A 22,628-nucleotide genomic window follows, 5' to 3' on the forward strand; every position below is an offset into this window, starting at 1 on the left:
ATGGCGGAAGGTTCTGAGCTTGAAAGAGAAACGAGTGATGAATCGTCAAAGGTTGTGCTAACAATTCTGCATTTCAACGATGTTTACGAAATAGAGGCAAGAGAAGAAGAACCTGTAGGCGGCGCAGCAAGGTGACGACGGTTTTAGGTGTTACCTGGGATTAATGAATTTAGGGTAGTTCATTGTAATGTAGCACCATTTTCTCCCTGTTGAAAAACTGTTAGTATCGTTGTTGATAGTGGCGCCGTTCTATAATAAGAATAAGTTATAGTAACAGTTTCAGAAGCTGTAACGGTGTATTAAAATTTTGATCTGCTAGACACCAAACTACTACAGCCTGCATTTTACACTGCTGCATTACTTGTCTGGTGCATTTTCCATATGTACTGTACTGTATACCACTATCTAGATCAGTGATCAATGATAGCATAAGCTATCAAGTGACACACACAAGTAAAGCCAAACCAGTCAAAAGTAAAGCTAGCAAGGTGATGGTGACATACTGTAACTTCCTGTTGAGTTGTTGAATATTTCTGTTTGAGTTTTGTGTCGGGGTCTGCAGCCCTTATTCTGGAAAGCCCCTGTTTATCTAGTTAAATCAGTAATTGGCTTAATTAGTCGAGATTGATCTTTGGCCATCACTGAAGTTGCCTTTGAACATGATTGTCTGACCCTTTTTAAGGTCTAGGCCTGGAGACCAGCTGTTGTTTACTATCTCTTTGTGTTCCTCCTCTATTTCTGAAACACCTTGTAATTGAATAGATGTTGTAAAAAAAGGGCACCTGACTTGATCCAGTGGAAGTGGTGGCACTAAAATGATTATGAAGATGGAGCACAATTATGTGTTGAATTTGATGAGGTTTCATGACTTACAGCATGGCCTCCCAGAATGAGGCCTATCTTTGACAGATTGGTTTTGGATGTACTGTACGTAACATCTTGCCAGGAAACTCTGGCTGTGAACATCCCAGACAGCGAGCAACAGTGTGCTGACGTACTGTAGTGCTGCCTACAACATAACAATTGCACTAAGGAGACGTTCCCTTGATGAGAAGTATACAACAATCAAGAGGCACTTGGGTGCATCACATCAATCCATTTTGTAACTGCTTCTTCCAAATTGGTTGTCAAGAGAAAGCCTTAGCCGATCATAGCAAGCAATGAACAAAAGGTGGAGTACACCTGGATGGGATGCCAGTCCATTACTAGGCAGACACAAACACACACGCACTCACACAAGGACCAATTTTCCCAGTAGCCAATTAATCTTCCACTATGTCTTTGGATTGTGGGAGGAAACTGGCGCACCTGGCGGAAAACCACGCAAACATGGGGAGAACATACAAACTCCACACAGACTGCATCCCAGTAGTTAGACCCAGAGCTGAGAGGCAGCAATGCTTACCACTGCTCCACCGGGGGCACATCACAGTTAGTCTCAAATAATCAATTAATCAAAGTCACACCAAAACACGGATGAATACAGAAACAAGTTTCTTTTGATGTTCACTCTGCAGTATATACAAATTCTCTTGAAATACAAATATGCAAGTATTGTTCTCCCTAGCATTACTACTGTAAGTAGGACTGGAAAATGAGAATAACAGAATTTTCTAGGAAAACTAAATGACAAACTACTAAAATTTTTTGTATTACTAGCCCTCCATTCTGATTGTGTAGCCTAGATTGTGGAAACAAAAAAATCCCTCAAACTCCAGAATATTACAGCATGTAAGAGGTATAGTTTGATGTGTGTGTTATGACAGGTTTCCCTTTTTCTGTAGTTGTTATTAATATTTTACAGTAGCTCTCTGAACTAAATAGTGGATGATTTCACAGGATGTTGAGCAATCTCCATGTAACTGGAAATTGACAGGGAGAAATATATGAACTGTAGTGTTGAGGAGTAAGACATACTGTATACACTACATATATAATACAAGCTTCGTCTTACAGTTATAATAATAATTAATAATGACACTTACACTTAAATAGCGCTTTTCTGGACACTTCACTTAAAGCGCTTTACAGGTAATGGGGACTCAACTCCACCACCACCAGTGTGAAGCCCCACCTGGATGATGCTACAGCAGCCATAGTGCGCCAGAACTCTCACCACACATCAGCTATCAGTGGGGAGGAGAGCAGAGTGATGTAGCCAGTTTATAGATGGGGATTATTAGGAGGCCATGATTGGTAAGGGCCAATGGGAAATTTGGCCAGGACACTGGGTTTACACCCCCTACTCTTTTCGAGAAATGCCCTGGGATTTTTAATGACCACAGAGAGTCAGGATCTCGGTTTTCCATCTCATCCAAAGGACGGCGCCTTTTTACATTAGGACCCACATGGACCGCAGGGTGAGCGCCCCCTGCTGGCCCCACTAACACCTCTTCCAGCAGCAACCTTAGTTTTTCCCAGGAGGTCTCCCATCCAGGTACTGACCAGGCTCACACCTGCTTAGCTTCAGTGGGTTGCTAGTTGTGAGTTGAAGGGTGATATGTCTAAGATACAAAACTCCATCTTCCCATGTAACAAACTCGAAATATGTCTTTCAATAAAATATTTATTTTATTAAGTAGCCTAGTATATCCTTTTGTAGACATTTTAAATTTCTTTCAAGTGTAGATATCTTTCCAGAGTAGTAACTCCCTTGTCAACTCATTTGTCACCCGCATTTCCATGTAGTAAAATTAAAGAATTGTTTAATAAAGTTTAAGAATTGTTTCACATACCTCATAACTAAAATGCTTAGTACCTCTGGAGTACAATAATACTCATATTTGTTTAATTTTATACAGTCTCATTTAATATAAGTGAAAGTTAAAATAAATGTAAAAATGCATGTCCTTTAAAGTATTGCTTTTCTCTTCTTCCAGGTTTGCTACAGCTTTGAAACAGTTCAACCCGAACAACCCTCTAATAGTTTTTAGTGGAGATTGTTTAAATCCTTCCCTGTTAAGCACAATTACAAAAGGAAAACATATGGTAGAGATATTTAAGAAACTCGGAGTGCACTGCGCTGTATATGGTATGTATTTGTGTACCAGTATTAATATAATAATGGTTTTAAGATATTCACAAATTATGCTACTGTGAATTGAAGTTTTAATTTGATCATACATAAAAATAGGGAAATAATTCTGATAAAAATAATGATTTTAGCGATAATTTATGGATAAAGTAGATCCAAAAGGCAGAGATCTTACATTTATCTTGAATTATTTATGGATGTATTTTTATCTATCTATAATCTATCCCTTATGGATTACATTGTAATCATAATAATTTTAGTAATATATAAACACTGCTTTTTGTAAATTGTAACTTTGAGTCACTAAAAATCCATATTATGTCCAATCAAAATATGTCCAATATCCTCTATGTTCAGTTCTGTTCCAGAAGTGTATAATTAAGCCTGGCAAAACACTCTGAAATATTATGTGAAGTTTAATGAATTTGCTATTCAGTTGTGTTGCATGTTAGCTGTAAAACTGTCTGCAAAGTTTCTTTGGGACAGTTTCAATGAAATAGTCTTTTTTTTGCAATAATTACGTTTTCATTCTCATGTAGCACTCTCTGTAGGGACACAATTACAACAACACAATAGCTTGTATACAATTACCTGATATGCAGTACTTAACTTAAGACATAACTGTTCTGATCCATGGAATGTACAGATAGAATAAAAAGGGCAAATATGATTATTGATTATATAAAGGGAGGTTATAGTAAAATTGTATATGATCCTACAGTATCTACTGTAGATGACATATGGAATAAGGCACAAAGTTACTACCTCTACATAAAAAAAACTCCATAAGGTGATCAAAATTGTACATGATATTCTAAATGAGGCTTTATTAGGCCAATTTTTACATAACATCCATTGATTAGAATTCTAAAATTTTAACTAAATATTGTAGCATTTTGTTTGCTTTTTTACTCACTTCCCACATTGTTTATTAAATGTTATACAGTATGTCAACATAAACACCTGATTTAAGTCTTTTTCACAAGTAACCTGTTCTATCTCCGTGGTTCCATTATCTATTCATATTTTACCTATGTAATACCTACATGCAATATCCTGCACTTGTCTACATTTAATGTAATCTGCCAGGTGTCTGCCCAGTCATTAATGTGAATTTTACTTGCTGCTTCTATAGTGTTGGCTAATCTTTCTATCTGGTGCAAACTTCACTAATTTACTAATTCTGGAATCTAGAACATTAATATAAATTAAGAAGAGCAGTGGTCATAGTACAGATCCCTGCAGTACTCCCTGAATCAGATCCCTGAAGTATTAATTGCAGTACCCTTTTCTGTTCAACTTATATGAACCCTGGAATGTAAGCAACTATGAGTAAAAGCTTAAGCGAAAAAAAGTATCAAAACTTATTGAGCTCACACACTAGTTTGCCAGTCCCATCAATAATATTCACCCTTAATGATTATTTAATTATTGAAATTACCACAAAATCTATATTACATATTTTTATTTTTAGGTTTTTGTGTTTTTTTAAAAAACATTTATGGAATCAGCATGTCATTATTCCTTATTGTAGGTTGTTTACTAAGGTCTCAAATGCTTTGGTATGACTAAATCATCTTTACTCAATACTTGCCAATACTTATTGTCCATGCCATGTCTCACATACATCCAGGCTGTTTTTTTCTTTTATAATCTGTAAGTCGACATTTATTTATTTTCACACTTCTAGAAGTTTACCATAAAACTACAGTATGTAAATGGATTTTTTCAAAGACATTTAAATACCTTTCTTTGTGGATTATTGTGAACTTGCACTGTTTGCTTGCATGCCATTTTTTCTCTTGAAAACAATTAAAGGCAGCCTGGACTGTACATTTGGAGCCTTCAGCCTGCTTTTAGCTACATTTTAAGTGAGAAGATAACCTGGAAATATTATTTTATTATTTTTGAACAAAATGCTGAACAAATATGTTCAGCTGTGGTTCCATCTGTCTTTTTTATGTTTGGAAACTGTAATTAGGGTTTGTTAATTTTGATTTTTTCGCATGCAATAACACAATTCTTGCCTAATCAAAAGCCTAATATTAACATTTTCTTTTATAGAAGGCTGATTATGTCACAGTGACCATTGTCAATAATGCCAACAATATACTGTACTATTAACCGTGACCAGAGACACAAACTACTGAATGTTCTATTATTATTAAAGGGTCTTAACAGTTATTCCAATACATAGTAAAACAGCAAAATATGAAATAGGCACTTTAAATATCCCTTATAGTTCCATTGATTTTTTTCATACTATTGCCAAAAAGCGCAAAGTTAGAATTAGCATAGTTTTGTCTAAATCTGTATTATTATGCACTCAGAAAATCGTGTCTTGATTAAGGAAAACAAATTGGCTTTGACTGACTGGTCAACAAGTCTGGATTGTACTCAAAGAGGTATCTGGTGAGAGCAAATAAAAAAATGTAAAAAGAATTACAATCTTCTGCATTTAGTACATGTTGATATTGTTTATAAGGTGTACAGAATAAAACATCTAATTGCTGAGAACACATGGGAAAACAGTGTACTAACTAACTTGATACTAACAGAAATGTCTGAATTCTAAGACAAATGGAACAATCCAGTCTAACAATTAATTCAGAACACCTAATGTATTTAATTAAAAAATGGAAGATAATTGTTTATACATAATGTATACACTCCCAATCAGTCTAAGTAGCAATTTATGTAAATTATACAGAAGAGTATGAAAAGAGTATGAAAGAGTATGAAAACAGACTTTGGCAGTAATGTTTAGAATCTGACAGTGGATCTATTTTGTGGTATGCTGTAGACATGCACCATGGACTCACCACCTACTGTATAGTAAAAATGTTAGTAAATAATAATACTTCATTACATTTATATTGTATATCGCTTTTCATCCCAAAGTACACATACTGTACATTAGAAGTGTTTCCCACTTCTTCCAGGACCAGCCATTCTGCACTGTCAACCGAACTAATTTGTCCTTTAAATATGTGTTTATTTTCATTGAAATGTTTTAGGCAACCATGAGTTTGATTTTGGTGTGGATCTCCTTGAGGAAATGGCACCTAAGATGAATTTGCCTTGGTTTCTCAGTAATGTATATGACAGATTTACTTCTCAGCCACTAGGCCATGGAATGGTGAGCTCTGTCTTCAACTGGGATGGGCTAAAAATTGGTATAATGGGTTTAGTTGAAGAGGAATGGCTTGATACTCTGGGCACAGTTGATAAATCAAATATTGACTATGTGGACTATGTCGTCATGGCTGAACGGCTTTCGAAAGAACTGCGGGAAAAGGGAGCTGAGCTGATTGTTGCCATCACACACATGAAATGGTCCAATGACATCCGACTGGCATCCAAAACAAAAGCAGTGGACCTTATCCTTGGAGGCCATGACCATGAATATGGTGTTTTAGAGAAGAATGGAATCCTTGTTGTGAAAAGTGGATCCGATTTCAGATACCTGTCAAAAATTGATGTCGTGAGAAACTGTGACTTGACATTTAGTTACGCTGTACAGAAAATAGCAATTGAAAAAAACATTGAGGAGGATCCTGCTATAAAATGCATTGTCACGGAATACAGTATGAATATTCAGGTATGTGTAACTTTCATTGCTTAGAGAAAATATAATTAGAAGCCGTAAGTGCATTGTAATTCCTTTCGTGGAAGGCAAAGTAATACAGAAAAAAAACATGTTTTAGTTCTTCCATGAGCTCTGTAAAAAAGTTGAAATACAAAATTAATATTTTACAGGTATTTGGGGATAATCTATTTATAACTTACAGTATACTGTATATCCATTTAAGAATAATAAATAAGATGGCATGGTGGCACAGTTTTTAACATTGCAGCCTCACAGTACTGGGGCCCTGGGATGCTGTCTGTGTGGAGTTTGTATGTTCTCCCTGGGTTCACATGGGTTTCTCCCATAGTTTTAACTTCATTTATTCACTAGCACATTTCATGGTAATGCTAGGGAATAAATGAAGTTAAAGACACATATGCCAATTCTTGTCCATACTTGTCTAATTATTAAAACTGTAATATCAAATTCCAGAGGTATAATATATTAAACTGTACTTCCTATTTTAACAAAATCATCTAACACCCAATAAAGCAAACATTTGTATTTTTTTTAAATGATAATTTATTACTTTTTTTACAGTATTTGCTTGAAGAAGTGCTGTGCCAAACCGAAAGAGATTTAGATGGACGCTTTACTACTGTGAGGAAATCAGAGAGCAATCTTGGCAATCTCATCACTAATGCAATGCTTGAAGCTACGCATGCCGATGTGGCATTGTTGAATTCAGGTGTTCACTGAATGAAGTGTTAATTTCTTAGTCATGATAACAGCATATATGTTTTATTTGCCTTCTCTATTTTGGCAGCCATGGCATAGTCTTTTTAACTTTATACTTACAGTAACTATACTTTAGAGAAACAAAATGGTTAGTCTTCTGGGGTAAAAATAAAACTCATGACTGATAGTAGTGTAAAAAAAAACCATTTATCTTTGATGAATAAAGACTGTGAAATAGGGTTTGCATTCCGTTTTAGCTAATCCTATACCAGTAATAATCTACAGCACGTACTGTGACATGTTTAACAACATACAGTAGTTTCACTTTGACAAAATGTCCTGGAAAAAGGGCCCATTCTTAGTGTCCTTTATTCTGAAGCTTCTACTGAGTACCATGTTGTGTTGGGTAGGCTTTGACTTAATAATGAAGTGTTATTTCAGGTACTCTGCGATCAGATCGCATCCATCCAGCAGGCCCTTTTACAATGCATGACCTTATGCAAATACTGCCAATAACAGACCCTGTATTGGTAGTTGAAGCTACAGGACAGCAGTTATTGGAGGCCCTTGAAAATGGAGTTAGAAATTACCCAGAATTAGATGGAAGGTACAGTTTTTTAACTTAATTATTATTTAGTTATTATTATTTTATAACTAATTATTTAGCCATTATCTTATTTTCATATTTTTACAAAGTGGAGAGGTTGTACAGTACATAGGATGAGTTTGACAAAACTAGTTCAACTGACAAATGAAATACTGTAAATGTGTTTGGTGCCCTCAGCATCAAAACCTATTCGTACCCATGTCTTAATGCATTATCCCTGGGAATAACGCTAAGAGGTGAAGAATTCAATGGCATGGCAAATGTATTAACCTTTGCCTCCACGCCCTAAGTAGACGGTGCTTACCAAGCAGCATGGAGAAATATATGTTTTTTTGTGTCAAACAATTTGAACAGTATCAAATGTACCTATGCTCCTTGTGTTGTGGATGGAACAAGCTTTGTTCATTATATACTGTAGGTCTACTGTATATAAATTGTCAATATGTAGTTTTGTTTAATTGTAATGAATGTGAGAAAAAGGCAAATACAGTATGTATAAAATATTTGTCTCACATAGCGATGGACGTAGGGTAGGACAGGCTGCCTAACCCCTCCTCACTATTGTAAGGGTTGTGCTAGGGAATTTGCTGCAAGGGTGTAGATGGAGGAGTGGGGGGTACGAGAGAGATTCATGAAAGGAAGTCCTGGGTCCGAAACTTATATCAGTAGGCGAGTGGTAGTGTGTGAGGTTAGGATCCAACCATGCTCCTGAATTTCAGTTATAACTGATGTTATAATTCCATTTATGGTGCAATTAAAGATACTGTACATTCTGAAGAAAACCAAAACAGATATACAGTGTAGATGAAAAACACAACATATGTTTAAAATATGTCTTCTCAACTATGTTCCCATGAAAAATGTGGATGTCTATATGATACAGTAAATGCAAAAATACTAACATAACAAAAAAATCTGACTTTTCCCAAGTTTTGTGCCCTTTAAAATCTTATATACCTGTAATACCCACAGATGGACAAGATTAATGATATACAGCTGAGGGCATCAGCACAAATTAGTGAAATATATGGATGCTTACTGGCCTAAAATACAACGGAAATGTTTTGGTATAATTTTCCTGCAAATTGTCCTCATGACAATATACAATTGTTGGTAATCACATTTACACATACTGTAACACAGCACACACAGTCCCACTCTATTATTCAAAGCTAATATCTGTAGAAAGTTAAACTACTCATTTACTGAACATTGAAATGCTATGGAATGAGTTTTGACAGGATGGTACTAAAGTACACCCAGTATCTATTTTATGTGGGACTTTGTTATCAATAGTAGATGGTTATATACTACTACAATAATCTAAAAGTGCATACAGTATGTGCTCACATGATATAAAAAGTGGGATACTTATAATAGGTAAGTGTAAAGGAGAATTATTGAAAAATGTGTCCTCTGCTGGTCTGCATGGTGGTCACTGTTTCTTTACAGATCCTGGGTCCTGGGTTCAGTTCTGGACTGGGACACCTTCTGTGTGAAATTTGCATGTTCTTCTTGAAGGTGCCCTGGCTTCCTTCAACTTGTTTTCCTTCCACAAGACATGTATGCTATGTTGATTGACGGCAATGAATTAATTGGCTACATTAATTTGTGTCTATTATCTCTCTGTGAAAGTCACATGATGAAATGAAACTTCAGGGTGCACAAAGTGCTTTTGGGATAGGCCATGACAGTTAATAATAATAATAATAATAATAATAATAATAATAATAATAATTATGTCCTGTGTTCCTTTTTTAAAATGAATCCTTCATTTCATAGGAATCTGTAGTTGATTCTTTCTGTTTTCCTTGATGTAAAAAAACATATACTGTACTTGTAGTACAGTAAATGAAGTATTGAAAACCACCTATACTGTTTAGGGAAGAAATTGTATACATTCTCCCCTGTTTATAAATAATCTACAATAACAATAAAGTATTTTGGGGGGTTCTAGATAAGAACTAGAATTTTTCTAGTACGCATGAACACATTTTCATAATACTATTTTGAGCACTTGTCATACCTTATTTTCAGGTTTCCTCAAGTTGCAGGAATTGAATTTGGCTTTGATCCAAATGCAGAACCAGGACATAGAATTGTTTTTGAGACTGTAAATGTTCAAGGTCAAAACTTGGAAAAAAGCAAAACATATTTAATTGCTATAAAGGAATACTTGGCAAAGGTAAGTGTCTTTAATTTAGATTCCATAGACCTGGAACACAGGTTTCAGTGTACTATAAGAACAAAAGAAAGGTTGCTAATGAGAGGAAGCTACTCAACCCATCTAGCACATTTGGAAGTTAATTCCAATAGCTCTGAGATATCATCCAGATGTTTCTTGAAAGAAACAAGGGTATTGGTATTCAACATTATGACTTGTTAGCTTGTTTCTGACTTCCATACTATACTTAATTGTGAATTCAAAACTGTACTTGTATAACCATGGTTATTTGGAATGTTGGGAACTATGAAAACATCTCCACAATCCCTGTTAAGATTATCAGTAAATTAAAACAGACATAATTCTGCATCCCAAAGGAAAAGTTATCACATAATGTACTGTATATACAGCCACACATTATCATATTCTCTCCATCTCATATCTGTAGTGTTGGTAACTGTAAGTCATGATAATACTTCTTTTAACCTCATATATTCATATAGGGACTTTCCATTATTGTAGCCTTTTTTTATTCCTGTGGTTTAAATGTCACAATTTTGAAATTAAGAAAGAGTATGAAATCTTTAATCTTCACTTTTAACAGGATTCTGTTGGAAAATTATAGTTTTGAATACAAAGTAAATTTGAAAACCTTTTTTAAAAAAAATAATATATTATTTCGAATTTATGTATTTTTTGGTAAGTGGTGAATACAGTACATTTTTAAATGGATTAGTGTTTGAAAAAGTTATAAAATGACTAATAATGTTACAATACAACAATACAATGTTATTTTTAAATATTAAGGATCCATAAACAATTCAAAATACTTTTACATTTTACTATTTTAGGGAAAGGATGGTTATGCTGTATTCTTAAATTGCCGCTGGATGTTTGACATTGAAAATGCACAGATTTTGTCTACTATTCTAATAAACCATTTTGAGTCGGCAAAGATTGTTCAAGGCCTCAAAATTTGCAAATCTGGCCACCGCATGGGCTTAATCAGAGCATCGTCTACTCCTTCAGTCACAGGTAAGGGTGATTCCTGAGAACGTATGGTAGACCACTATGTCATGAAATCTAACAAGGCTGGTAAGAACAAAATTATAATAGTCTTGTTTTGTATGTATACACTAAATGTCAAAACCTGTACTCCAGAGATAAATATCAATAAGTATCAGACAGCGAATGCAAATAATTGTGCCATACAATCCATAACTATTTCATTGATAATAATCTTACCGACCAATTATTTTCCAGCCTTTGAAGAAATCACAAATGAGGAGATGTCAGTAGCAGTTGTGCCAGGTGTTGAAGGCAGGATTTATCATGTATCTAACAATTTAGGGAGCACCTCCTGAATCTACACACTCGGGGGGATGGAACAGTCTTTATAACACTGCAGAACTCTTACTTACAGTGTACAGTGCTTTGTAATGCCTTTGTATAATCACTTAATAGATTAATGTTAAAATTTCATATCAGAACTATGAAATAATATCTTACACTTTAGTAATATGACAAACGTGTTTAAGTACATTATGATTCGTGCTGATAAGCATGGCTACATGTATACTAACATGTACAATTTGTTTTTTGTAGACAGAAAGGCTGTACTAATGTTTCGCAATGTATTGTACTTCTCATCAATATGTACAGTAAATAATAAATAAACAAGACAGATTTGAGAAAAAAATGCATGGAAGTTCAGTTTTATTGGTCTGGTAAATGTCCTCCAGAGGCTTGGAAAGATTTTACTTATTTGCTGAGAAAAGGGAACATTTCAGCTGCCAGTAGCAGCTCTTCATAATTAATTTTGTTATGCTGTGACCGTAGAAATGCTGATGGAAAAATGGAACCAAACCATGGCCAGCTGTAATTTAATGGCAGAACTCACCATGTGTGACTGTTTTTTGTTTCTTTTTTTCATATACAACTAGAACTTTTTACCAGATCTATATTTTTTGAAGATTTTGCAAAATTACAAATCAGAAAATGTACATTTAAACAAATATTCTGTGTTTAAATACAATTCTACAACTCCTAAAATACAAGAAAAAAATATATTTTTTACGTTAATGTACTGAATGTTACACTCAGTCTCCTGATGTGCTTCAGTCTTTGTGTAAAGTAATGTAAACATATTGCAAACAGAACTTAGAGCTACTGTACCACAACTCCTAAAATTGAAATACTGCCCAATCTGTGAACACCAATTGTAATGTGTTACAAATGTGCACCAGGTAAAATAAAATAGTATTTTATATATGTACAAGTTTATATAGTTTAATGGACAAATAATATGTACATTTTATTTGTGAGATGCATTTAATTATTATTGTATCTATTATTTATTCAGAAGACTTATTGCTTTATTGCTTTATAACTTTATTGCTGTGCTGTTTTGAAAGCTCCTTGGTCTCAGTTGTTGAATGTTTTCTCACAATTCACTAGCTGACTGAGGGACCTTAGAGAGACAGGTGTATTTATTGTTAAAATAATTCATTGGAATTATTATTATTGTACTCCGTCATAGGCCACTCAACTAATTTTGTGGCTTGTAAGGGTAATTTTGTTGATTTACATTCATTTAGGTTTGCCACAGCAAGTGTTTGATATGAATGCAATTTATCAATTGTCAATATCAATTATCTTCTGTCTTCTTAGCTTTGAATTGGTGGAGTAGGTTTTGTATGACTACAAGCTTTAAAGCAACAAAATGTGAAAACTGTGCAAGGATGTGAATACTTTTACAAGACATTATATATTCTGAAGTGCGTACTTATCCTAAATAAGCCTATATACACCCAATAGTTTTCAAGCTATTTTGTTAAGTCATGAAAAATACAAATGCAAACATTTTTTATAGACTACATGCAAATAATATCCTCTCTGTAACATAATAATATATGTGTAGGTATTTTAAATAATTCAAATAAAGTTAAACTTGATATGGTGGCTGACTCACACCATCTTTAAACAAGATCATTATAAAAGGTCAACAGCTACCAAACACAGAAAATACACTCTTGTTATTTTGTCTTGGTGCTCACTACTTTTTAGATACTGGTCTAAATTTTGAATACAGCAACACTGTTGTCCTCATTTTTGTAAACTTTTCATGAAAAAAGAGGAACTGGGTAAGCGCAATTGCACAGCAGCACTGATCACCTATACTGTACATCTCTTAAAGCTTTCTCTACTGTTACCCTGCTGATGTTTGAAATAAACAAGAGCAAATACAGACACTTTAAATTATGTTTTCTTCTTAGATCTGCATAAATTATCAATCTGTCACAGTGTACAGTACAGTATGTGCACTACTCCGTCAATATAGGAGAATTCTCAAAGTTTTTGTTTCAGTAGCTATAAAAACATTTTTATAATATAACCAAAAGTGTGCAAGCCACATAATCAGTTTAACCCTTTTTGTACTTCATATAAAGAAAAATCTAAAAACATGAAACTGTTTCATCAGAAATGTCTCTTGCCCTCTTTACCCTGAATATTAAGAATAATTTCAAAAAGTAGGGAAAATGGAACAAGTTTCCCAGCCATGCTGTTGAAGCTCATACCCTGGACTCTTTAGAAAGCGGCTAAGATCCTTTTATGAATTAGTTATTAAAAAAGCAGGCTAGATTAGGCTAGGCCACATTACCTCATCTCACTTGTAACTGTTCTTAGAACTAAGATTATCATAGCTACAAACCAGAAGAGCTACAGAATTTATCCAGAAATAGGAATTTTAACTACTGTACCACAGACCATAGAAACTAGTTGATTAAGTGTGTTTCTGTATTATCATTTTCATATCGGATAACTGAAAACTTTCTCATAATGCTGATTGTTCTGCTAGGAAATAATAACTCCTGTGCTACTGAATACTGTCCAAATGTCTTGCAGAATGATGAATGCAAATAAATGGTGATGATGTGTAATCCACCTTAAAAAACCTACATACTTTACCTAAAGACCATTACAGTTTATTCAGTCATATAAAATATGTATTTTTGTATAATCACTGATGTATAGTCTTAAAATGAAGGGAAGAAAAAGTAGCAGAGAAAACAGAATATGATGAATCCAATCACCCAGTTGACAGAGTAGATGTAGATGATGACCATGTCCATGTCAAATCTCCACCACCGAGAGTCATCTTCATAGTCCATAGTGTCCAACCTGTACCCACCGTGTGGGAACTGTCTTCTGGCAATGGGACTGGTTTGTCTTCGAAGCCCTGCAAGGAGACCAGGCTTTTAATACAAGCGGATCTGGAGACTACATAACATACTCGGTGAAAGCCATCCCATTAAAAGAATTCAGAGACAAACTGTGTTGTTCCACTGCATTATTATACACAAAACAAAATAGGGGCTTACAGCATAGCATAGGGCAAAGTAAGACTGTATTAAATGCAGATGAAAACAGTAATTTCAATTTGTAAGACACTACATAAGTAAAGCAGCCTTGTGTGAATGAGGTTCATACCGCTGTGGAACCTCAGTCACTCTGCACACTAATTGGTTAGGTAGGCCAATAGTACCAGCTGGGTTGATCTGAACCTTGTTAGTCTTACAGCCCTTTGACTGAGAGCCAGTTTTACTAACTGGAAGGAAGGACTAAGGTATGAGTGTTTTATATTTTTTTGCTGTTATTAGCACAAATGTAACAAACTGGGTCCCCTTGAAAAAATATAAGCAGAGCTTTGGGTCTAGATAACAATAGTTAAACATTTGTAGATTTAACAAAACTGCAAAAACACAATTATTCAATCAATTACTGTACACGGGCTATTCGTCAAACAACTGTTAACAGGGGCTCCCAAATTTCTCAGCCAGGAATGGTGGTTGAGCCCTGTGGTCCAAATGTTACAATTGATGTTGGGTTAAATAAAAGTGCTAATTACTGTTGCATTGTCCTCAGTTACATTACAGACAGGGAATGATGATTCAAACAATTTTAAATCAGCGTCAAGAAATAACACTATGACACTATTGAAAATAGCTTGGATTTGCAAAAAGAATCAGTAATGGTATTCAGTGATGATTCTGTTTGCTAAAGGAAGCACTTTCCAATGTCAGCATCTTGTCTGATGCTGATGAATGCTCGTTTCATTATGTTTTTGTTAGCTGTGAGTCTTCTGAAAAAACCTCTCTGGATACCACTGTCATCTTTTATGAAAAAAAAAAATTAATAAATACCTCTCATCTGAAAGAAAGTTCTTGATAATGACATATTTACTATTTTAAAAAGAGTTTGAAACTACTACTAATTGTAGCAATAATATGTGTGTCTGTAGCTAAATCATGTCAATGTATGTTGATCTGAACTCACTCAAAACACATGAAATGTTTATAGAGGAAGATTATATGACGAATAAGTCTCTCCTTGGTAGGAATAATGCTGAGCTACTATTAAAATGAATGGTACATTCATAGAAATGTAAATCTAAGAAAAAAAGAAAGGTCTGTATTAGAGAGTCTGATAACATACATAAATAATGAGTGTTTGAATGTCTGTTGACAGGGTGACAGCCATGTGCAGAATGCTAGTTATAAAAATAAATTCATTATTATATAGTTACAGTATATACAAGATGCTACACAATCTATACAGTACCTCCTGTACTTCTGAACTACGGTATCCCACCCAAGCTTTCAAACAAAACGTGTTTGTTCACACTGGACACAGCATGTACTGTATTTATTGAAAGGACTGAAAATTAGTAATGATAACACAGTCATGTACAATGAACTCCCCCAAGTTTAGGAACCTGCTCACTTGTATCCTAATGGGTAAGGTTTGATGGGACTGGAAAAAGCAAATGAGAGAGTGATAGAGCAGGAACTTAAGAATCTGTGGTCTACTTATTGCTAAAGTGAGGACTTTGTTGAAATTACAGTAAAAGATCAACACCAGCACCAATAACAATGCCTATTTCACAAGCAAGTTGGGTTCCGCAGGACAGAGGTTGCTGGTTCATATCCGTGTTACAGGTACTTCCCCAAATGTATTATGATTACATTCTGCACAAGTGTACAGTACGTAAAATAAAATTCACAGATATCGGAACGGACTTCTATGTGGTTCTTTTGCTCTTACGAATGTTAGCATAAGGATCCATCCATTTTCTCACTGCTTCTTCCAATTCAGGGTCGAGGGGGACCTATCCTTGTAAGCAACGGGCACAAAGCAGGATGCCCTGATGGGATGCCAGTCCATCGCAGGGCACACACTCACACCAAGGCCAATTTTACCAGAAGTTAATTAAGCTATCAGTTTGTTTTTGGACTGTGGGAGGAAACCGAAGCACTCAGAGGAAAACCGTGAGAACATGTGGAGAACATACAAACTCCACACAGACAGCAGCCCAGGTCTGGAACTGAACCCAGGGCCCCAGAGCTGCGAGACTATGCTAACCATTGTGCAACTGTGCGGTCCACTATTATCACTGTAATTTAATACTACGCTATTACTATATTATTTTTACATTGTACTGTCAAGTCCAGTTACATAGTATTCTGTTCCCCATTGATGGACAGCTGGGACTGTTCTTTAACCTTCCCCTCAAGAAGTAGACATAATCCTGTTGTTTACCACATGGGATGTTGGCGAATACTACACTCTTTTGCTCAGTACATCTCAGTGACTAGTCATCACCTGTTAATTATTAAGGGCAATAAGCCCTGTGAGCTTCCAATCTTTCTGTCCTGTCTCTCCATCTCCACTCACTGACATACAACATGCAAGGAAAAGAGGATGACTGCTACAGTATTTCAATAATAAAACTCAAGCAAAGAGCCTTGCAAAATGTATTCAATCAACAGCTGCACATACTGTACCTTAAATCCTAGCGCTGGCTTGCTTTTGACATCACTAAAACAACTTTCAGCTAAGACTGAAAGGGTTAAACTGTTATCACACAGTGGAAATTATGCCAGACAATGGACACATTAGAAAATACACGACCAAGGCTATGTGGAACTAAGACTTAAGCTGCACACAACGTAAAGGCAGATTACTGTATGTAGTCAGATATCTGTGTAAAGTTAATTACATTTTGAAGAATTATACCTATCAAAGCATATACAGTATAAAGAAAGTAAGTTTTTGAAGCCTTTTATAGCATTTGACAATATTAAAATGTTTTTAAGGGCTTCAGAAATAGCTGTGCTTATGTGCATACACTCCTATATACACATACGAACACTGCATTTACTGTAGATATATTACCATTTATGAGAATTAATGCTGATGTAAATGTACCTTTTCAAACACATAATTCAGGCTTGGGTGTATGTATACTGAAACTGTAATCCAAATGCCAAAATGAAAAATGCTGAAAGGTTTACAGGCTAATGGTATCATGTTAATCGAAAGAGTAAAACCATTAGTGGCTTTGTGCAGATCCATGATAAGAACTGATTTTGATTAGCTTGCCAAGTAGGTATTTCTCCAGTTGAATGATCACCATTGCCCTCGAGGAAAGATTTCTGCAGATTGTTAAAAATACAGTGTAGCCACAGATCCATGAAGAAATGATTAGACACAAAATCAAATGATAGCCTCCTAATTTCTTGTAATGTTTTCATATTCTAAATGAGTGCAAGGGAAAACACAAAACAAGGGCAAAACATAACGTAAACACACATCGTAAAAGCATTTGTGGAAACGTTGTATTTTGTAACGCAAAAAAAGAGCATTACCTGAAAATCACAATACAAAGACAGGATATTAATTTTTTAAATTATATTATGGGGGAAACTTGAATAATTTCACGTTTCTTGTCAATGCCTTAAATAGTACACAAACGTAGAAGGGAAACATAACACAACAAGAAGCCTCATACACAAAGAAGAAACAATAGAGCAAGAAAAAAGTTGTTTCTGGAGCTACTCCTAGACCTATTTCTTGAACATACTTTGAATAACCAATAACTACCTTATCTTTTGCATCATCTTTTATAATGGAGACTGTAAATACAAAATCCTGAAATATAGCATTATCAAAATTTCAATCTGATCAAACATTTGCACTGGCATCAAAACTATGATGACAAGATCAAGTTCACTTGTTTGTATTTAATTTGGTCATCTTCAGTTTATTCTGTTAATTCTTGATTTCTTTAACAGGAAGGAATATTAATAAGAGCTACAGTACATGGTCATAGATCATGTAAAAGGAAGAGTACTGGTGCAAAAAGTAATATAAGATACTTTACTTTACAAACAAATTATACTTGACTATAGTAACCACAAAGTGTTTTTCCACGATGAAGCAGAAATACACTTATGCCTTGCTCTATGAAGTAATAGGGAGCTCGTTCTACTTGTTCACTCCTTTGATCTCCAGGCCTTTTGTTTTTTCAAAGCAAAGGGGAAAAGAATAATTAAGTATAAATTCTTTATGCTTTGACTCCCATGCCACATTCATTATATTTTTTTGTTCTGCCTTAGAACATTTATTCAGAAACATTTTATATATTCAAAAAGTCCATTATAAATTAACTACTGCACAACTAACAAAAATGAACATCTGTTTTCTTCAGGGCAAAAATGACACATTTATACTTATACTTATACTTATACTTAAGCAATTTCTTTATTTAGATTTTTAAGAACCAGAACATAAGCGGACGTTTGGTGGGTACTGCTATCTTTACTTGTATTGTTAAAAAAAAAACTATTAATGACTAAGAATTAGTAGATGAGTTTTTTTTTTCAAAATAATCTGATTAAATGCTTTGAAGAGATTTAACTCTGAATAGAAATTCCAAATGTATAGAGAACAAAATGTTAATTCCACACTGAAAAGTAGTGGATTTAATCTACCTTTATATAAAAATTCTGGTAATTCATATTTATACATTCTCTATTCTAAAATTGAAAAAAAAAGTAAATATACAGTATCATATCATGTTCTTTTTCTCAGGTGTATAATGTTTGTTTTCCATGATTTACAAACATTACGTTTTGTAAACAAAGTTCTTACAACCTAAAGAAAAACTTCACAAAACACAAAATAGTATGATAATGACTTTTTAAGCTACAAACTACTTGTTGGAAATGTAAATTAAAGTAAGCAATATTTTCTAAAGAAGACAGTAAGTCATTCAAAGTTACAATAGTCTTTTATAACTCTATATTCAGGATCAGTAAACGACATGTACTTATTCTGATAAGTACCAGGATTTATGGTATAAGCATTAAAAATACAAATGTCACTATGTTGCATGGAAAATACTTTGGAAAAGATCTATAATTTCAGGACAACACAAATGTGAAAACCACTTGAAGCAATAAGAAAATTGAGTATCTACCTCCAAAGATGCGGAACAATTTTCTGCAGCTGGGAAGAGGCCACTTTGCACAACTTGCTTTCTGGAAGTTCTGTTTCCGGGACAAATATTCTTTGGGGAAGAAGGTCTTTGTAGTGTGGTTCAGCTCTGTAATGAAAAGTAAACATTTTCAATCGCAATAAGATATTAAAGATCAGAAAAAAGCTGAGCTAAACATGTGTAAATAGTATGTGAATTGCTCAGAAATATGTATAATAAAACAACTCATATTCCACTGGATAATGACTGACTGTAACATCATTTCATCATTTGTTAACAAGTTTCTGAATGTGACAGGTGGATCAAAACATTAAAAAAGGGGTAATACCCAGACTGTCAGCCAGAATTCTAGACTATAGCCTGGTCTTGTCAAATATCAGAAGCTAAACAATGTTGGTCCTGTTACTACTGGGACAGGACAAACCAGGTTGCTGTTGGTGGACAACTGGTGGCACTCTTCTTAACCAAAGCCAGTTTGGAATAGTCAAATTTCAAAATCAATTCCACAGTAGGGTAACTAGGGACACTGTGTCGAAGGAGGCCCATTCTGGTTAAATTAATCTGGCTGATCTAAAGTCTTCCATTAATTAAATTTCCTAATGTGATTCTACCTATTTAGAGACCCACATACTTAACTCTTGCTTGGGTATATCTTACTAGGTGAAGAATGGTGCTATGGTTACGTAAAGAACTTAAGATGAAGAAGATCTTCAGGGAAGTGGATTCAGGCTAATGTGGCACAACAAGACGGAAATCAAAGTGAATAAGTTACTATTACGGGAACAAGTGAAAAGTATTTTTCTGTGATCTACAACAATCTTATGCTAGCGTGATTTCCTGAGGCGTAGTGGTAGGGCAGGCTGTTTAAGCAATATGAAACACACAAAATCCTGTGTTTCATTTTTCTTTTACTTTAAATTAACCTTTACTTGTGCCTGAGAAGCCAATATATGCTAATACAACTCCCATTTGAATTTCTTCCAGACAATGTGAGGGCGACAACATTGAAGATGTTAGCAGACCCTTAAGACTCCAACATTATACTTACAGTAGTTACTATAGCTACATCCAACTTTGAAGGTGCACAAGATGAACGGTGCCCCCTAACCTTCAAGCATGTGGTGTCACAAAACCGATAGTAATTAAAGACTTAAATGTGGAAGACCATCTAAGGAAAGTTGCTCAGAAAAGCTACACGGTAGCAGTGAAAAATACCCTAATCATTACAAAGACATAATAGGGAGGATGTGTGTTGCCATGATTTTTTGATGGCCAATAATTCAATGTCAATGTCCATGCAAAACCCCTGAGTCCTGGGTGCACAGAGAAACTTAGACTGGAAGGAACTACACTTTCGAAAACTGTTAAAGTATGGCACTTTGGAAAAGGACTATAAAACTGGCTCTCAAGGCTGATATAAAACACAATGGAGACTTATATTTCTATCTGCTGGAAATCAGATAAGACTGTCTTTGCTTTTGGATGTATTTATTTTTAATTAACAATTGCTCATTTTGTTTTGAAAACTGGTGAAAGCGTGATAGCTGTACTGACTTAGAAATGGAAAGAGGAATTTTGACAAATTCTGTTTTTGGACAGAAAACATTGCACCTTTGAGGTCAACATTAAAGACTGTTCTAAGTAGCTCCACTCTTTTTTGTTTTTGTACTGTGTCTTTACCTATCTAAAGAACCAAATTCTGCTTTCCTCCATTGGAAAATTCCCTCTATCACTATACATAAAATACATGTATACATATTTACAGTGTCTAAATATACACAGTACTTTTTACAGTAGTATCACATTAATGTGAAATATTAAAATAAATGGTACATTTTTAAATTTTAGCATTTTTGTTTACTGTCCAAAGACAAATTCAGATATAGCTGCAGCATAACCAAGCAGGGCCCTAGTTTTATCATTGGCTGCAAATCTGAGCAATTTTCTAAACCTAGGGCCTTTGACCTTGGAAAAGCTAATGAAAAGCAGTGCATAAGACACTAATCTTGAAACTCCCAATCAAACTATTGTCAACTACACTTAATGGATATGAGTCTCCTTGAGTCTGGAACTCATTTTCTCTGAAACACAGCATCGGGGCCTACTCTAACAAAGATAAAGCAGTAGAGGGACACTTCACCTAATCCTCAGACACTTTGCATTTTAACAGCCTAGTCAATTTTCTTTTCCCCATGAAAGCAAACTTGCATTGAAAGCAATGCTGCATTAATTCTAATATGCCGGATTGCAGTTTATGATTTAATTTGTGTTTCTAATATAAACGTTATTTACCAATCTTTTTTCAGAAAACACCCAAGGAGTTTATTTGCACATCAGAACTTCTGATGGAAACACACTTTTTACATTATATTTTTAATAAATCTGCCAATACTGTAATTCTGAAATAATTCTGAAAGAAAATCATGAAACATAGTGATTCTCTAGGACCACGTTTACAGATGCCTGAGCTAACACCTAAATTTCAAATGTCTGTTAAAACATATATTTAATAAAATTACACTTTAAAATTATTTATATATAATATAAAATGTATTATATAATACTATATGTGGACAAACGCATTCACTATGAATCTGTCCTAATTCAGTTACTTGTCCAGTCTAACGCTGTTCCTGGAAGGCTGGTGAGTTTGTAGGTTTTCATTCCAGCTCAGCCCTTAAGATAAATCACCTAAATGCTGGATTAATTGGATTGATTTTACAGCTTCTGTACAGATTTTACAGCCCCCCAGGACCAGGACTGGACAGCCCTATATTACAGCATGTAAACGTTTTCTGTAAATTGGCCACCTCCTGTCCTTCTCCCCCATTCCAAGCAGCTTTGAATAAATTCTAATTGGTGAGTTTCCTGGCAGCTACACATTTTTTTTTCAGATCCACATGTAACATTTCCCTCGGACTGAGGTCAGTCCAGTACTTTGATCCTTCTTCTCTTTACAAAATTCTTTGGTAATTGTTAATTTGGCTGTGTTTCATACCACTGTCAAGATGAATTATGAAGTTACTTCCAGTGTATTGGTGGTTTACTGCCTCTGAAACTGCTTTAATCATATAAGGTTTCCATTCCCTGAAAGGCTAAAGCACATCCACACTATGATAGAACAGCCACCATACTTGATAGCACCATTGGGATAATGATCTTCCTTTCATCTCT

The 22,628-nt window shown here is 34.7% G+C and overlaps 2 protein-coding genes across 2 annotated transcripts in view; one reads left to right on the forward strand and one right to left on the reverse strand.

The window, feature by feature from the left end:
• LOC148837634 (snake venom 5'-nucleotidase-like) lies at positions 1-11,478 on the forward strand. The gene is made up of 8 exons (XM_088911128.1): positions 1-131; positions 2,880-3,031; positions 6,052-6,635; positions 7,206-7,353; positions 7,785-7,950; positions 9,988-10,135; positions 10,966-11,149; positions 11,378-11,478. Exons 1-8 carry the CDS (start codon positions 1-3, stop codon positions 11,476-11,478), a joined length of 1,614 nt encoding a protein of 537 aa, XP_088767254.1.
• Positions 11,479-11,818: 340 nt separating this feature from the next.
• rnf180a (ring finger protein 180a) overlaps positions 11,819-22,628 on the reverse strand; it is a 39,115-nt gene continuing 28,305 nt past the window's right edge. The window contains exons 7-8 of the mRNA XM_088911342.1: positions 19,437-19,562; positions 11,819-14,354 (exon numbers count right to left, since the gene is read on the reverse strand). Coding sequence (XP_088767468.1) covers positions 14,152-14,354; positions 19,437-19,562 — 329 coding nt within the window. The 3' untranslated portion in view covers positions 11,819-14,151. The remainder of the gene's footprint in view (positions 14,355-19,436; positions 19,563-22,628) is intronic.

The sequence above is a fragment of the Atractosteus spatula genome, chromosome 3, assembly GCF_055471065.1.
Source record: "Atractosteus spatula isolate fAtrSpa1 chromosome 3, fAtrSpa1.hap1, whole genome shotgun sequence".
NCBI lineage: Eukaryota > Metazoa > Chordata > Actinopteri > Semionotiformes > Lepisosteidae > Atractosteus > Atractosteus spatula.